The 18231-nt window shown below is 38.8% G+C and overlaps 1 protein-coding gene across 2 annotated transcripts in view; it reads right to left on the reverse strand.

Moving 5' to 3' along the window:
• Nucleotides 1-989: 989 nt before the first annotated feature.
• Nucleotides 990-18231, reverse strand: part of NXPH1 (neurexophilin 1) — a 327887-nt gene continuing 310645 nt past the window's right edge. For both annotated transcript variants that reach the window (XM_051853330.3, XM_051853331.3), the window contains exon 3: nt 990-12111. In XM_051853330.3, the coding sequence (XP_051709290.1) occupies nt 11350-12111 (762 nt within the window). In that variant the 3' untranslated portion in view covers nt 990-11349. The remainder of the gene's footprint in view (nt 12112-18231) is intronic.

Below are 18231 nucleotides of genomic sequence, written 5' to 3' on the forward strand. Positions count from 1 at the left end.
CTAATTCAGAAACTTTAGCCACAGAGGTATGTGAGTCAAAGACAATTTCAGATATTTTATACTTTTATTTCCACTTAGTTTTCAAGACTAGCACATCTTTTACAACTATAAAGACGTACACCAAATAAACTGACCACAAATCTGAAATCCTGTTTTATGCTATTCAAATATGCTGCAAAGAATAAATTATGTTGAATTTCAACATAAAATTAAATACAGATTACTATAAAAGAGAAAATAGAAATATAATTTAAAGATGTTCTAATTACTCTTTCCTGTAATGTTATTTATTTCTCATAGAACTACATATTTCCCAGGATCACTCAGCAGCAACATATTTAGAGATAAAAACAGTGTTAAAGACACTTAACTGTTATAGCTATCAAACTATTATTCTGCAACAGAACACTAAATGTTATTCCAAAGGCTTAAGAGAGTTAATTTAAATTTCTACATATGGAATAGCAATTGTACTTGCTATGGTTTTGTTGTTTTTTTAAATATTTATATGAGAATAGTCTCAACTGAATATTCAACTACCACATGTATTTTCATTTCTAAATGAGTATCACATCTACATATTTGATCTGTGAGCACAATACTTTTAAATCAATGTCTCCATGCAGTATATTCATTCACACATATTAGCTCGGGCACAATAACATACCCAATTATACAATCAATGCTTATGGACATGTGAGTTATTATAGCCTTTCTGTTACGTGATTTGTAGCCTCTTTCCTGGTTTTCAAAGTTTTGATTGCACATTTTGGGACAATCTGAACTCGTCTAATACTATTAGTCTTAGATTTTGAAGAGGTTTTGCTGATCAACAGAGAATTCTCATGCCAACCCTTGGTGTTATTTATTTTTGAAAGCTTTCATTTATTGAATGCAAATTTCAGGTACAATTTTAGGAATATAGTGGTTCTTCCCCCCATACCCATACTCCCACCCACACTCCTGTCCCAACCACTACTCCCTCTCCCATCCCATTCTTTATTAGGATTCATTTTTAATTAACTTTATAGACAGAAGATCAACTATATACTAAGTAAATATTTCAACAGTTTGCATACACACACACACACACACACACACAACATATAAAGTACTGTTTGAGAACAAGTTTTGTAGATAATTCTCATAGTACAACTCATTAAGACATAGGTCCTAAATGAGGAGTAAGTGCACATCAACTCCTGTTGTTGCTTTAACAATTAGCACTCTTATTTATGATGTCAGGGACCACCAGAGGCTCTTGACATGAGCTTCCAAGGTTATGGAAGCTTTTTATGACCACAAACTCCATCAATATTTGGACAAGGCCATAAGCAAAGTGGAAGTTCTCTCCTACCTTCAGAGAAAAGTACATCCTTCTTTGATGGTCCATTCTTTCCACTGGGCTATCACTCACAGAGATCCCTCATGTAGGATATTTTATTGCCACAGTGTCTTGGCATCCCATGCCTGAATTGCTCTCATGGGTTTTTTAGCCAGATCCGAATGCCTTAAGGGCTGATTCTGAGGTCAGAGTGTTACTTAAAATGATTGTCATTCTGCTGCAACACTTGATTTTAAATGATGTACCAAATCTGTTTACAGATATTTTAGAATGAAATAATATAAGTTTAAATTATTGTTTTATTTACCCAACTCCTATTTAGTTAAAAATATATGTAAGCATAACTTTCTAGTGGGATCAATAATAATTTTAAATGTAGAAGGTTAAGTATAAACTAGATATATTTTACAGTAATCTCCATAAGTCTTAAAATTTCCCTTTAGTGGCTCAATTAATTAAGTGATAGCATTAACTCCACTCATTATTTAATAATTCCTAATTACATAATTTTGATGTTCTTAAAGTTTTGTTTACTGTTAAAAGCTGTTTCATAAATATGACAGAAAACAGGATCTCTCCTCCAAAACAAAGGAATATATATACAATTTGGGAAATTTCCTGGCTTCCATAAAAGCCACCTTTGGACCCCCTACTCGATTTGCAGATTATTTGTTGCTTTTCTTTGAAAAGAATTACAAATCATGGTCCAAAATTAAGCATAAAGAGATTTTCTATTTACCTGTTTCTTCCAGTTTGTACAATAGCAATTTTCCTCTCAAATTTGCAACAGTGGATTGATATGTAATAAGTTCTATGTGGAAGAAAATAGTTCTTTCTGTGCTTAAAAAGTGACACTTAAAGAAAGTGTATAAATCTCATAGAACTTTTAACAGCAACAAAGTGATATCATGCAATCAAAGATGAAAAAACAGATTAACAAAATATAAAATTAATTTATTTCTTTTCCATGAATTCCAAATAGATGGACTAAACATGATAATAGATACCAGTATGTACATGTTGGAGCCAGAGTTGTGACATAGTGGGTGAAGACACCACCTGTAACGTCTGCATCACATACGGGTGCCAGTTCATGTTCTGGCTGTTCCACCTCCAATCCAGTCCTGGGGAAGCAGGGTAAGATGGCCCAGGGAGTTGGACTCCTGCCACCCACATGGGAGACTTAGACGAAGCTCCTGGCTTTGGCCTGGCCCAGCCCTGGCTGTTGTGACCATCTGGGGAGTGAACCGGGGGATGGGAGATCTCTCTCTCTCCTTCTGTGACTGTAACTCTGACTTTATATAAGTAAATTTTTAAAAGAACAAAGGAATGTAAGTGCACATCTGTAACTTTCAGTGATTTCAAATCAGGCTTTAAAATGTTTGCATCTACAATGCATCTATCTGTATATGTAACCTGAACACACACACAAGAAATAATTCAGAGCAGGTGTTTGGTCTGGTACTTAAGAGGCCAGTCAGGGTGCATGGATGTGATGCTATGCTCCAGCTCCTGACTCCAGCTTCCTGCTAGTGCAGATCCTCTCTCTCTCTCTCTCTCTCTCTCTTCTCCCCCCTCTCTTAAATAAATAGGCACAGATTTTTGAATATAAGTCATCATTCCCTTCTCTCTCACCTGACACAACCAGCTCACTAAGTTTTCCTAGTCTCCACCTTTGTATTATACCCAAGATCTAATGATTTGCCACTGCTTGCATTGCTGTCACCACGGTTTAAATGCAAGTCATTATTATCTTTCATCTGCATTATTACAGAAGCTTCATCACTGCCCTCTCTGCATCCACCCTTCCTCCTCACAATCTATTCACCATTATTCCGTGCTCCCTTTAAACTATGCCACTTCCTGAAAAGCCCATGAGAGCATTTCAGGCATGGAAAGCCAAGACACTATGGCAAAAAATGACCTAAAGGAAAGATCTCTGGGAGTAAGATCCCAGTAAAAAAAAATAGGCCATCAAAGAAGGAAGTACCTTTCTCTGAAGGGAGGAGAGAACTTCCACTTTGATGATGGCCTTGTCTAAATAAGGTCAGATTTTGTGAACTTACGAGGCTTCCATAGCCTTGGCAGCTCATGTCAAGAGCCTCCAGTGATCACTGATGTCATAAATAAGAGTGCTAATTGTTAAATCAACAATAGGAGTCACTGTGCGCTTGCCTCCTATGTGGAACCTCTTTCCTTAATATGGTGTACTATGAGAATTAACAGTAAAACTTGTCTTCAAACAGTACTTTATACTTTGTTTGTCTGTATGGGTACAAACTGTTGAGATCTTTACTTAGTATAGAGTTGATCTTCTGTATATAAGGGTAATTGAAAATGAATCTTAATGAAGAATGGGATGGGAGAGGGAGTAAGAGGTGGGATGGTTTGGGAGTTGGAAGGCGGGTATTGGGGGAGAGCTGCTATAAGCCAAAAGTTGTACTTATGAAATTTATATTTATTAAATAAAAGCTTTCTATAGCAAAAATGCCATTTCACACCACTCATCTTTTTAAACCTCTCTAAATATTCATTTCCACTCATAGGTAAAGTCAAAATACTGCTTCCTTTTTTAGCTAATTTTCCAAGATTCTCTCTGGTGCCCACTCTGCTCCAGCTGCTCTAGCCATTTTGTGTCTTCTCAAAAGCACAAGGAGCAATCCCCGGCCTTGAACATTTTCATTTGCTATGCCTTGGCCATGGAACACGGTTTCCCTACATAACCTAATGACTACTTCCCTTTGGGCCTTCAAGTCAACACAGATCATAGGAGCCACATTTCCAAGTGACCAAATTTTAAAAAATGAATAAATGACCGATTAAAACCCTGGACCTTCTCTCTGTTCTGTTTTCACATCATTTCGTATTACCAGGCATAAAGCATGTTTATTTAGTGACTGCTGTCTCTGCCCATTAGATTCTGAGCTCTGTTAATATAAGGGTTTGTTCACTGCCCTGTCCTTAGGACTTACAGTAGTGCATGACACACCTCAGGTATCTGATAAGTGTGTTGAATGAACGCATGCATACTCAGGTGGGAAGGTACACAGAGGGCTTGGTATCACACCCCCCTCCTCCTCCTTCATGTCCTACTTCCACTCTGTAGAAACCTAAGCCATATTTGGAAACACTTGCAAACCAAGACTATCCCACAGAAACATAACTTTTAAAATATACAAGCATGAGAATGAAGGAAGTGAGTTCAAAGTATAATGGAAAGTGTTAAACTGAGTCAAATTCCCACTACTATGCCTCTCCCATAGCAGGGCCTCTAAGATTTCCTGAAAATCTTACTCCTTCCAGTGGGTGCCTGTTTGAAACTGAGTTCTTCACTTATTCCCAAAATGCAGTATTATTGCTAAAAGTGGGTAGAGAAAACAGGTATGAGTTCAAAACACTATTTACCTTATAATCACCTCTTTTACACCTTTGTAATTATCCCAATATCATTATTTATGACAGATATTTGAGCCAATATAAAATTATGGACTCACTGGATAGAAAGCATCGTAAAGGTCACAAAATTCTCTCTGCTTTTTTAATAAATTATGTTATCCTTCAACATCATTATTACCAAATGAAAACTCACATTTCAAAGCACATTAGCAATTTACCTTTCCCAAAATGGATAGCAACAAATTCCATCAAGTGAATGAAATAATATTTAGCAGATGCTAATTTCAAGTCACATAAGAATTGCAGAGAAAATGTAACTTTATCTTTCTATAACAGAATTTTTATCTTAAGCTTAACTTGTACCATACCCAGAAACTAAAATCGCAGCCAATTGAATTTGATCCCAATTCAATTGGGAGTTCTCCCAATCTATTCCCAAGGTTGCATACAACTTTCACAGGACATGCATAACACCATGGTGTTGGCAGCAGATAGCACTTAATAATATTGCTTCCCCAGAGACCCACACGCCAACTGGTCTCTAGCATTCAGCCCTGGCACTTTGTTCCTGCACGTTCCTTGTCCCAGTCTCAAGCCCTCCTAAGTACTGGGCTCTGTCAAGTTTACGCCACTCTTCCCAACAACAGAAAACTTCCAGCTGCTCTCATGGAACTTCCTGTACGCCATTCCCAGTGGCACACAGGCTCCATGCAGCCATCTCAGCTCTGTTACCAGGCTTGCTGCTTCCTCAGATTCCATTCTAGAAGCAAGTACCTCTGCTTTCAGACCCTCAGGCCCCAAGTTCACCTGGCTGTTTCCTGGGGACACACAAGCATTCATAATCTTGCCTCCACTGATGAATTTCCCTCATTACATGAATAAGGAGCACATATTTTGAGCTGGGGAATCAATGAGATGAACTGACTTTTTAGGATCTTAACTTTTTCCAAAAAACTGGAGGAAATGATAACCGAATTCCTTTGAGGCCTCCCTTTTGATATGCAGAACTCAAGCTAAAGAAAAAGCAACAGAGAAAATTTTTTTGGTCAAAACCAACTGCTTTGCCAAATTTTCAAAAGAAATTCTCCAAAAATTTTCTTCTTTGATTTTTGGTTTTGCTGAAGCAGATGCCTGATAATTGGGAGTTTGAGCTTCTTAAATCAGGGGAGGCTCCCGTGTCACAGAGAGGTAAATGGGGGCATAGACAGTGGTGATCACAGACGTTGTAAGACCCTACTAAAAATGACTACATGAGTAATATCTGAAAACTACCTACCAAAAAACAAAAAACCCTGTGAACAAAAGTGAACATTTTAAACTCCCAATGCAATTTGAAAAATTAGAAAAAGAACAGAGAGAAGTAGCAGTTTAAAAGGCTATTCCCTGGAATCTAGAGATGAGACTTAACTCAGTCTACCACCCACGAGCTCTGCGGCTTCAGGAAGCTTGCTTAATGTTTCTAAGCATCAGTCTCCTCTTGCAAGGGGGCACAGGGCCACCTACCTTGTAGAGTTGCAATGCTCAAGCGAGGGAGCCCATGGAGACTTCTCAGAACCATAAATGGCTCATCTTTTTTTGTTAGTCCTTGCCATGGTCTTCCATCCTTGAATGCATTGAGTGAGGGGAGTAGTAAGAGAATAATGTTTGCTTACCTGTCTCAGAAAGTTTATAAAATATTTTGAACCTCCTTAGGAGATGCCACTTGACAATATTTTCCATTAAAATCTTTTATAAAATAGAAAGAAAAATAATTTGACAATTAAAAATTTCAGAAAATTGACAGGTTGAATTTCGGCAATAACAGAAACAATGATAAATATTTTATTTTAAAAATATTTATTTGGCAACACCTGCATTCTGACAATTTGCCTTGCACTATTTCTGTAGATGCTCACAATCACAGCAGCCAAGTTTCCTCCAATGCTTGAGTGGAGGAATCCTGTGTTCAGAGAGCCGTGACATTCTAGTTGGTCCTTTGAATCCCTGATGTAGATTTGGGAAAGCCAGTCCCTGCTGGGTGGGGAGATGATCACAGCTATACATCTAATTCACTGGTCTAGAATTTGGGGAAACAACATTGGACCCCCAGTGACAGCAGCCACCACCACCACCTTCAGAAGATACACAAGCCTCCTGCAGCCATGCATGAGCACTGGAACCATCCAACCGACCCTCAGGGTTAAAAGGCATTTCTTTTCAGTAAAGGGCTAAAAGTAGGAAAATTCTTTTGATCAAGCTTATGACACTTTGCCAGCTGCTTGGCACCAAAAATTCCTTAATTTTAGACTGTTACCCTAGGCTCTGTACATAGAACAAAACAAAACTCTCTCAATGAAATTTGTTCTTTTGACATTCTAGTAAACAGTACTTGTAATTGTTTAACTCACAAATATATTGGACATTATTGGATATAAACTCAATGACAAACCACAGTTTTTAATTCCCTGTGTTTCCAGCCCCTGCAATGATTTTTCAATATGCATAGGACTCCTGAGAAAAGCCTGACCTAACAGTTTTTCAGATATGATTCACACTATAATGTACTCAAGTTTTGTCATCTACAAACTAGGTAAATAATAATCATTTTCTGCATATTAATATGTTTTAATTTTTGAATGTACCTACAGATTTGCATTTTATTTGAACAGCAATATGAGGATAAATGATAAAAATAAAAATGGTTAAAGGGATTGCTGCCTGAGTAAATGTGTACAACTGCTACATCAACCAAGTCTTCTCAAGGTTTATAAGCACAGCCATTCATATTTGCTTCAGGCTAAAACTTGGCATTCAAAATTTATAGTGAAGATGCAAATTGTTTTTCCAAAGAATTATTGGTATTGGTTAAGCTGCTTCTTACAAGTAAAGCAGTTGAGAAAGGAGAAAAGAAAAACACATTCTCAGGCTTCTCATGATTTTTTAATCTATTCTGTGCAAAAATATGGCTTACAATTTATTGCTGAAATATAGGAACCTGCAAATTCCCAGTCCACAGTTTTAAATTTAACAGATCTCAATTGCGTGCACGATTATCACTCCCAGAACTTCAGTGTATGTATTGTTAACACTTTTGCCCCTTCCACTCATGCAGAGCAGTTCTCCAGAACCACAGACCCAAAAATGCTCATGTGAAACCATGTTGTGACAACTCATTATTTTTGCTGTAAAAAGATAAACCATTAACTTGTGTCATTTTTTGTCCCAGGAGGCAAGAAGTTGAAAATGTTGTTCCTTCATAACAATTTCAATTTTACTAAAAAGGTTTTGGAAAGAAGAACAGATGATGACAAATCCATGTTCGTATCACACTGTTTCCAGCCTGAAGTTTTCTCCTATATCTTACCAATAGTGTGGAATAACTAGGATTCTAAGCAAGGTCATTTACTTCAAGTTCTTACTGCATGAAATCTGTTTTTCCCAAGTATCGAATATATTTTAACATAGTTAAAACTTAATTTACCAGTTTTTTGAAGCAACAAGTTTGTCATTTTTGATCTTAACCCTTAAGTCATCATATTGACCATCTTGTTTTATCCAATTCTTTGTATAAAACAGGAAGAAGGAGCCGGCTCTGTGGCACGGTAGGTTAGTCCTCCGCCTGCGGCACCGGCATCCCATATGGGCACTGGTTTTAGTTCCTGCTACCCCTCTTCCAATCCAGCTTTCTGCTGGGAAAAGCAGAAGATGGCCCAAGTGCTTGGGCTCCTGCACCTGCATGAGAGACCGGGAAGAAGCACCTGACTCCTGGCTTTGGATCAGCGCAGCTCCAGGCATTGCAGCCATCTGGGGAGTAAACCAATGGAAGGAAGAACTTTCTCTCTGTCTCTTCCTCTCACTGTCTGTAACTCTACCTATCAAATAAATAAATAAACCTTTTAAAAAAAGGAAGAATATATTGGGTTTGAATAAGTTTTGAACTAAACTTTAATGCTATCATGATTTTTCCATATTATAGCTGGAAGGTGGTGATGATGTAGGATTTGGGGTTGCATGTGTACACAGGTCAAGAAAAGGGAGTCCTGACAGTCTGAATTATTAAACATGAAATCCTTGTTGGAAGCTGATCAATTGCTTTCTTGTTATATTCTTTTTCTTCTGGAGGAAAACTACAAACAAGTCATTTCACAGAATAGCTGTATTAGCTGTGTTCTGTAGCTTTATAAAAATGGAAGAGGCATTTCATGGGGAGTGTAGAGAGCAAGTGGCGGCATGGAAATTGAAGAATTTCTTTATCTCCTCTTGAATTTTGAATTAGTAAAGCACAGATCAGGCCACATAAGAAAAGTTACAGGCCACTAAATCAAACATTAACCCCACCCCATTTCTAACTCTCTTGTTTCCTACCAGCCAACTAACTTCCAAATGATTCTGTTGATAAACTCCCACAATAACAAGATTTATGGGTGACAATTATATCCAGGGTCTGGAATTCACAAAGCAATCATTGTCTAGTCTGTCACAGAGAGAGTCTATTCTATACCAGATTTTAAAATGTGTGACAAATTAATTAATGAATCACATAAATGGTTGTCTAGTTATATTGGAGGATTTGAAGAAATGACCATTCAACAGTGATGTGCATCTGACTTGCAGTTGAAGAGAGTCTTTAGTCAGATCAGTTAAGGACTTCTCACTTTACAACTCTGGTTTTGTTTTTCTTGTAGTACTTCTGTTATTTTCTATACCCATATGCAACTTATATCTAAAAGGCATTAAGGAGAGATAATAGAGGGTAAGGATAGGAGCCCTTAATTTGGCAACTCTGGTTAACTGTTGAGACTCTGCACATCCTAATACTCAGTTAATGGCTTTAAGTATGGATTACCTTACAAATTTCTTGGTCTGTATACTTTACTGGGATTATTTATAGCAGTTATTTTTAAACAGAAAGCTTACTGTCTGAAAACAAAATTTTGTAGATCAGTTATCCCAGCTGGTCTAGGTCTAGTGAGTGTGGAAGCCCTCGACTACTGTTGCAATTTCTGTAGTTGAGTCAATATAATGGAATCAGAGAAACTCAGCCACAATCTTCAGATACCTTGATTTTGTTTTAAATGAAAAAAACACTTATATTTCAAACTCTCTGCTAAATAATGATGCTATACAGGGAAAAATTCAACAGGTTGTAATTAACTAAGGCAATTTCAATTACCTCCTCTATGCTCATTGATTTTTGATAGTCTGGAACTAGTATGATAATTGACTTTTGGTATTCAGGAATGAATAAACCAAAAATGAGTGCAATGCCATCTGCCACAATTGTTTCCCAGGTTTGAGAATCAAATTCTTAAGCTGTTTTGACTGGGCATCTAATAGCAATTTAGATAGTTCTGTACAAATCCAGAGACATGAGATGCAAAGGCATGACTGTATTCCAGCACATTCTTCTTGTCAGAACCATTTAAATCACCATCTTACACAAGTACATATTGAAACTCAACTTTTAAGTGTTTTATTTTATGTACAATTCATTTTATCCAGAAATAAAATATCTAAATACAGACAGACTGTAATGTTGTATATGTATAGCTTTCAACAATACTTGAGCTGAATAAATGCTTTGTACATTAAGTTTGTCTTTTTAATGGAGTTCACAGCTACATTGATAAAATGGGTTCCTCATATCCTTTTTTTTTCTTTTTAACCAATGACAAGCAGAGAGACAAGTACAATTTAATATTAATAAGCAGCTCAAATAACACTTGGTTAAACTATGTACAATACAAACCATTCATACAAATGAAGACTAGGATATTGAATTTGTTACAATATGTGTAGTAAAGATAAGACAGACACTTATAACTTACATGGTGTCTGCCAGGAATTTTCCTTCTTAGTTAATGATCAGAACTTGTTTTAAGTGGCCTTAGCTGTTCTCAACTTCGCCAAAGTCCAAAGACTGGTGATGAAAGCTGTCATCCCGACATCTGCCCACATGTAAATTCCAAATGTTTGCTCATCTTTACTGAGAACAGGCTCCCTCCAGAGAAAAAAAAAGAGCCATCTTGTATCACCTTGAATGTGCCTACTATATGCTGGAAAAAAGTTACTACACTTTGTTGTGTTCATAAAATAAAGAATACTGAGCTCTAAAACACGTTTTTCCATTTTAACAAGCATATACTCCTACAGTAGTATTTACCAGTACAGCTACTCCAAGCAGTAGGAATGCATGAGTGGGGTTATCGATTAGCATGGACTCAAGACTTTAAGAGATTTCCATAACAGTGAGTGTTAGAAACATTCTCTGTCTAGTTAATCCTTTTGTTGCATGATAGTTGATCCTGAACCATTGAGTCAGACAATGAAAGCCCTCTCAACAGGAATCATGACGGATGCAGTTGAAATGTGCACAAATGTGTGTGTTTGTGTACCTCTATATGTGAGAGTGTGTCTGCCAGGGTGGTGATTACAACTATACCGAGAGATGAAGCTGACTGGGCAGAAATAACATCGGATTATTTTCCACTAACGTATTTGCAGCCAGTTGACGAGAGCAGCAGTGTAGACACATTCCAGGCAACAGATAGGACCTTCCTCTTTGAGGTGACAGCCCTGCCATATGACCTTTAACTCCTCAGGCTTCAGTCTCATGCCCTTGTTCATCCTCATCCCGAGGGGAAGTATGGTGTGTCGCTGTGGTAGTTGTAGTCGGGGCACACTTTCTGAACTAGTTTATAATCTGTACTATAAAAGGAAATGTAAATACAGATCACCTTAAACGGCTTGGAGCAGAGCCAGGAAACATGACTTTGGGTCTGCTCCTGGTAACAGGTTTTTGAAGGGTCATAGTTGCAGAGTGTGTTCTTGGTAGCCTTGTCAACCTTTTCATATTCAATGCGGCAGTTGAAGGACTTAGAATCTTTGGCATCAATCACGGTTTGTTGTGCCAAGTCGAATTCCACGATTTTAGTAGGGGGCACCAAGCTGACAGATACATTCCCTTGACCAGTGGAATTATGCCTGAAATAAACACTGAATGTCCCATTGCCATGATCTACAATTTTCCCAGTTATCAATAGATTTAGCTTCACTGTTTTGATGTTGGAATGAAAATCACCCCATCCAAACATTTTCTTAAACTTGCCCGTCTTAACTATGGGCCTTCGCTTGGCCCTGGGCCGAGGCTCTTGAAGGTCTGTGGAGTTCCTCAGCCAGTCCCAGAGGTCTTGCTCCGAATAAGGTTCTGGGGTATCATAGCGCAGGTCCAAATCTGTGTCATTTTCTTTCCCACGGAAAGTCTGTGACAGGAGCCGGCTGATAGATAAGTCTTTGCTGCTTTCTGTCCATATGTGCTTGAGTGTGGATTTGCTGCTTCCTGATTTCAGAAGGTCTGATTTCCCACCGTTTGTTAAATTGGCGCCTGTCACCTAAAAAAAAAGAACAGAAAATTGGCATTTATATCTGTGCCTCTCTGAACATACAACATCTAGATCCAACCCTTTTCTCAAAGGCTCAGAATTAAATGATGACACATTTTTAGAGTGCCTTTAGCATCTGATCTGTATTTATTAAGATATGATAAAATATCACTTCTATTTTTATATAACAATGGAAAAGGGGAGGTATGAGTAGATAAAACCCAGAAAACATGACCTAAAGATCTATTAAAAAATTGACTAATGAAAGAAAAGGCCACCTCTCACAAGTAAACCAAACCAAATTCAAACATAAACCAAACCAAAGTAATGATTCCTTAGTACCAAAATCCCAACACTTCTGAAATAAATTTTATTAAACATTTTGTTCTTTTCCTGTTTCAAAATCACCATAAGCTTGAAAATGGTATGATTCTAGAACTATGTCAACTGAAACCCAATAAACTTTTGGGAATTAGAAGATTAATTTTACAAAGAGATTCCTGTATGTTATAACTGAGCAATGCAAAATAATGTTTATTATCACTGATTGTAAGCAACATTATGTGTTGTATAAAATGCATTATTTTACTTTAAGTTTATTAAAATGTGTTCTAGGAATAGGAACTTAAATGGCAATATCTAATATACAATGTCTCATAGATAATTATCAATCTAGAGAAGCAAACATCATGCCTGTCACTTCAGGTTGGATTGTGGAAGAACATACACAGACTGTTCTCCTGAGACTACAGTCTTGACCCTGATCTCCAAGCAGATCAGAGATTCAGGGGAACAATTGACCACAATGGTCTCATCCACCTAAATTCTCATTCTAACAGAGATCCCAAGGACAGGAGTGAACACAACCAAAACAGAGAGTAGAGAAGCCACGGGCTGACACACACTGACTGGTCTCAGGTGCAGCCGCTGAAAGCATTCCCCAGATGCTCACTAAAAAGCCAGCTGCAAAAGAAATCTACTGCCAGACCCCTGGAGACCCTGTTCTGAGTCCGTATCTGGTACCAGCCTGATGACCAGTCAGCAGCAGCCTCGTAAGACCTTGGAAGTTCCTTTCAAACTGTTCTCCCACAACAAAGCTCCTTCCTGGGAACTTTCTCTCATTCTGTCCTTTTCCCTGTCTTTCATTCTGGTCCATTAGGAATTAGAGCTGCATTTCAAGACCTCTCTATTTACTTAGCTATTGCAGGCCTCTTGTTGTGATACAAACCTGGCCTGGAATAGTGTTTTCCTCAGCCGCTTGTTCTGGGAGTCCTCTGTTCCAAGCTGCAGGGAGCAAGACTATGAATTTTAGAGCCACACTCCCTGGAGTTCTCCCCAACCTCTAGCTCTTCTAATATGTATGCCCTTGGTCAAGTTATTTAACCTCCCTCTGCCTGAGTTTCCTGCATCTGTAAAAAGAAGCTAATAATGGTGACTATCTCACTGGGTTGCCATGAGGATTAAATGAGCTAAGACATACAAAATCTTTATCACAGTGGCGGGCATATGGGAAAAGCTCAATAAATTTAGCTATTATTATGAATCTCAAACTGGTACTTGCAGACAATTAAAGAAAGCAGTCTTCCTCGTGGTGTATGTGGAAGCCTTGTCTGAGAGTTACTTTGCTCTGGATTACACCGCCATTTTATGGGGCCCTGGATGGAACAGATTCCCTCAGGAACGTGGAAGGAGAGGGCCTTGGCAATCAAAACTGGAAAATTATCTTCAGTGTTGTAATCTTGCTGTTTCGCAATTTCATCAGGATCAATGAGCTCTTCATTCCAAGCCAGCAAGTAGTCTCTTCTTTGCTCAGTTCAAACTGAGACAATGTGGGTGTTGTGGGATTATTCCTACCTGCTAAGGAATGCCAGACGCATTGGTCTCTTTCCAATGAATGCTGACCTTGAGAAACCCTTCAAGTTTATCCTCACATAAATGCAGTGTATCTAAGATAAAATCAGGTTTTATCTTGGGGTTGCATGCTGGAAAGCCAGGACAGAAGCTAACATAAAAGCACTACTTACTACTTCAAGATGCTACCCTGTTTAAAGCTGCATCTGCTGTGATCTCAGGATAAGACGCAGAGAGTCACTGTGTGCAGAGGTTAACAAAGGACAGATAGAGATTGCCAATGGAGAATCAGACCTTAAGGATGGAATGAGGGCCCCCAAAGATGTATAGATCACAGCATTGGTGAAGTCACATCAAAGAGAAGCACGAACTAGCCTCATGTATGCGGTCACTCTGAATTCCCAAACATCTCATCCACCTTAATAAACGCTAGCTTTGAGTCAAAGGTAGCTATCAACATGATCACTACTGATCTGGGGGAACTATGAGGAATGGAGAAAAAGTTGTCTTTGCCGCCAAGTTTATTTCCTTTCCAGGTGCTTTCACTTAACTTGTACTAATCTCTTGTGTTGATTTCTCTCCTCTTTTGTCCTGAACCAAAATTGCTTACTGTTTACAAATTCTCTTCATGTTAAAACAATTCTCTGAAAATAGATCACGTTCTAACAGTGTAAGTGATTAATAAGAGCAATGCTGTTGCTTTAGTGAGGAATTTTTAAAAAAACAAGTACTAATATTAAATCCTAAAGAGATGAAATTGATATGGAAAAATTCTTTGGCGTGTATGTGGATTATGCAAAGAAATGTATTTGTTTTGTTAAGAGAAAAGCAGGGCTGGCGCCATGGCTCAACAGGCTATTCCTCCGCCTTGCGGTGCCGGCACATCGGGTTCTAGTCCCGGTCGGGGCGCCGGATTCTGTCCCAGTTGCCCCTCTTCCAGGCCAGCTCTCTGCTATGGCCAGGGAGTGCAGTGGAGGATGGCTTGGGCCCTGCACCCCATGGGAGACCAGGAGAAGTACCTGGCTCCTGCCTTCGGATCCGAGTGGTGTGCTGGCTGCAGCGCGCTGGCCACGGCGGCCATTGGAGGGTGAATCAACGGCAAAGGAAGACCTTTCTCTCTGTCTCTCTCTCACTGTCCACTCTGCTTGTACAAAAAAAAAAAAAAAAAAAAAAAAGGAGAGAGAAAAGCATACATTTCCCACCTACACTCTTTGCCTGATAACAAAGCCAGTCTACTGTGAGGCAGTTTTTACTCTCATATCAAAAGTACCAACCTTACTAGTTTCATCAACATTATTGCATTATAATTACTTAACTAAGAAAATCTAAGTTTCCCTGACTAGTGCCCTGAATGTAACATATATCAAGATTTAGTGTTTTTCTAAAACACAGAGAAACTATAATATAAAAATTGAAACTAAAAATAATAGGCAATAGAATTACGGGTCTTTTAGTTTTGGAGTTTTTATGTGTATGTAGTTGGGATTTTTGTCTTGTTTTGAAGAAATTCAGTAGACTAGTTGACTCTGTACATCCCAAAATCATAAGCATTGTCCCTTTCATAGCTCCTATAACTATGCCTTAGTATAAAATAAATAAGTAAATATCCACTTTTATTATTTTTCTTGGAATTACATAGTTTTCCATTGTTTGGGTGGTAAGAATAATAAATATGGGCATGCATTTAGGATGACAATATACTTGTCACTCAGCTTCAACATAAGGTTATACTGTGATGCTGTCATGACACATTGGGGATGAAGCAATGATGAAATTGTCCTAAAGAATGAAAATGAAAGGAATCGATAGTGCATTTTACCAGGAGCATATGGGAAGTGAAAAAAAAAAAAAAAAGAAAAAGAAAAAGAAAGTGGAAGGTATGATTTCAAGGAAGAAGAACTAATCTATTCAAAAGGATGCTGAGACACTGCCAGGCCAACAAACCTTTGTTTTTCAGGTAGATAGAGAGTACAGTTGCAAATTACACTCTCCATAGCCATCGTAATGATGAGGGTAAGCTCTGGAGTCAGACACTCTGAATCCCTGCCCAGAGTCTTGTCTTTAGCATCTCTGTGATGTGGGCAAATCACTTAATTCGTTTAAGCATTTGTTTTTCTCTTTCTAGAGACCAGTGGAATAATACCCACCTCCCTCACAGGTCTTACCAGGATTCTATTTGGCATTCCATTTAAAGCACTAAGAATGGTACTTAAATGAGGTGAATGTTCAACATGGGTTATGCTGGCTGCTGTCATCATCAAATATTTTTCCTCTAAATCCTGTTATACATTATGTAAATGAATAACTTGGAATAGCATTTGGAAGTAAAAGACATTTTTTGTAAAAAAAAAATGCCTTTAGTACAACCATAAAACAATTTAAAAATATAAAGTAACAGGAGACAGAGTTTGAGGGAAATGAGGAGTAATGAGGAATAAATGAGCATAAAGTTTTACTTAAGCAAAATGAAGTTAAGCAAGGTTAGTTAAGCCAAATGAACTAAGTTCTGGAGATCTGCTGCACAACTGCACCTGTAGCCATCAATACTGTCTGGTATACTCAGAACTTTACTAAGAGGGTAGAACTCGAGTCAATGTCTCTCCACAATAATATATATATATATAATTTCATATATATATATTTAATTTACCTTAAGAAAAAAATTAACATACATTGAACTCTAAATAAAACAATGTGGGCTAAAATGTTAAAAGAAAAATGAAGAGAATAAAAGCACATGTTTTTTAAAGTACCAACCAAAAACTATGACAGGTTAAATAGGTATTGAAACTCCAAGTAAATTGGCTGGCACCGCAGCCCAATAGGCTAATCCTCCGCCTGCGGCACTGGTACCCTGGGTTCTAGTTCCGGTCAGGGCACCGGATTCTGTCCCTGTTGCTCTCTTCCTGTCCAGTTCTCTGCTGTGGCCCGGGAGAGCAATGGAGGTTGGCCCAAGTCCTTGGGCCCTGCACCCACATGGTAGACTAGGAGAAGCACCTGGCTCCTGGCTTCAGATCAGCGCGGTGCGCCGGCCACAGTGCACCGGCCACAGCGGCCATTGGTGGGTGAACCAACGGAAAAGGAAGACCTTTCTCTCTATCTCTCTTTCTCACTGTCCACTCTGCCTATCAAAAAAATCAAAAAAGAAATTCCAAGTAACAAAGGATGAAGGATGAGCACAACCAGCCATGAAACAGTTCAGCTACCACAAGCCGTCTTTGCCTTCACTGATGTGATACTCAAAGCTTCAAGTGCTGTTGACAGTAGAGCAATTTCTCCAAAATATCTGGGTATATAATCAAAGTAGGTTTCAGCTGTCATATCGCCAATACTGTCTTGCATATCCCTAGTCTTGCTTCCCTTCCCTCTCTCTTGAGTTAAGACAGGAGCAGATCACTGTCTGTCTGTTGTGAAAACCCAGGAAGTCCCCAGATTTGTTCATTATTAACAACACAGATAGATTCTGTTATTAAGTTAATAACTATGTAGTTAGATGCCGCAGACAAATTAAAAAAAAAACTGAGATAAATGACTCAGGGCCCTTACTCTCAAGAAGTCCACAGTATCATGGGAGAATCAATTCAGCAAAACACATTGTGATGCTACCAGCACCATGTGTAACATCCTAGAAGTCACAGTCAAAGCAAAAAGATAGCAAAAGTAAACAGAAGAGACGGGCCTTAGATCTGGGAGCTACAGGAGACTGGGGAGTTTGCCAAATAGAATGGCCAGGTGAGTTCTTCCAAACATGAGGAGTACAACTGCAAAAGCACAGAAGTGAGAACAGACGTGTGATGTGCAATGCAAGAATGGAAACAGCCTCTTGCTGTCTAACTGAAATTCTGTGTCCTTTGACAAACATCTCCCCATTACCCTCAACCAGAGCTTCTAACAACCACTATTTACTCTCTGTTCCTTGGAGTTTGACTCTTACAATTCACATATTAAGATTCTGGTAGCCAGGTCGGTGCCGTGGCTCACTAAGTTAATCCTCCACCTGCGACGCCGGCATTCCGTATGGGCACCAGGTTCTAGTCCCAGGTGCTCCTCTTCCAGTCCAGCTCTATGCTGTGGCCCAGGAGGGCGGTGGAGGATGGCCCAAGTGCTTGAGCCCCTGCACCCACATGGGAGACCAGGAGAAGCACCTGGCTCCCAGCTTCAGCACCAATAATGGCTCAGGTGACTAGGTTCTTGTCTCCACATGGGAGACCTGGATTTTGTTTCTGTATCCAAGCTTTAGCCCTCATCCCACCCTGGCCATTATAGGTATTTGGATTG

Source organism: Oryctolagus cuniculus, chromosome 16 (genome assembly GCF_051225735.1).
Source record: "Oryctolagus cuniculus isolate XC-2025 breed Fujian yellow rabbit chromosome 16, ASM5122573v1, whole genome shotgun sequence".
NCBI lineage: Eukaryota > Metazoa > Chordata > Mammalia > Lagomorpha > Leporidae > Oryctolagus > Oryctolagus cuniculus.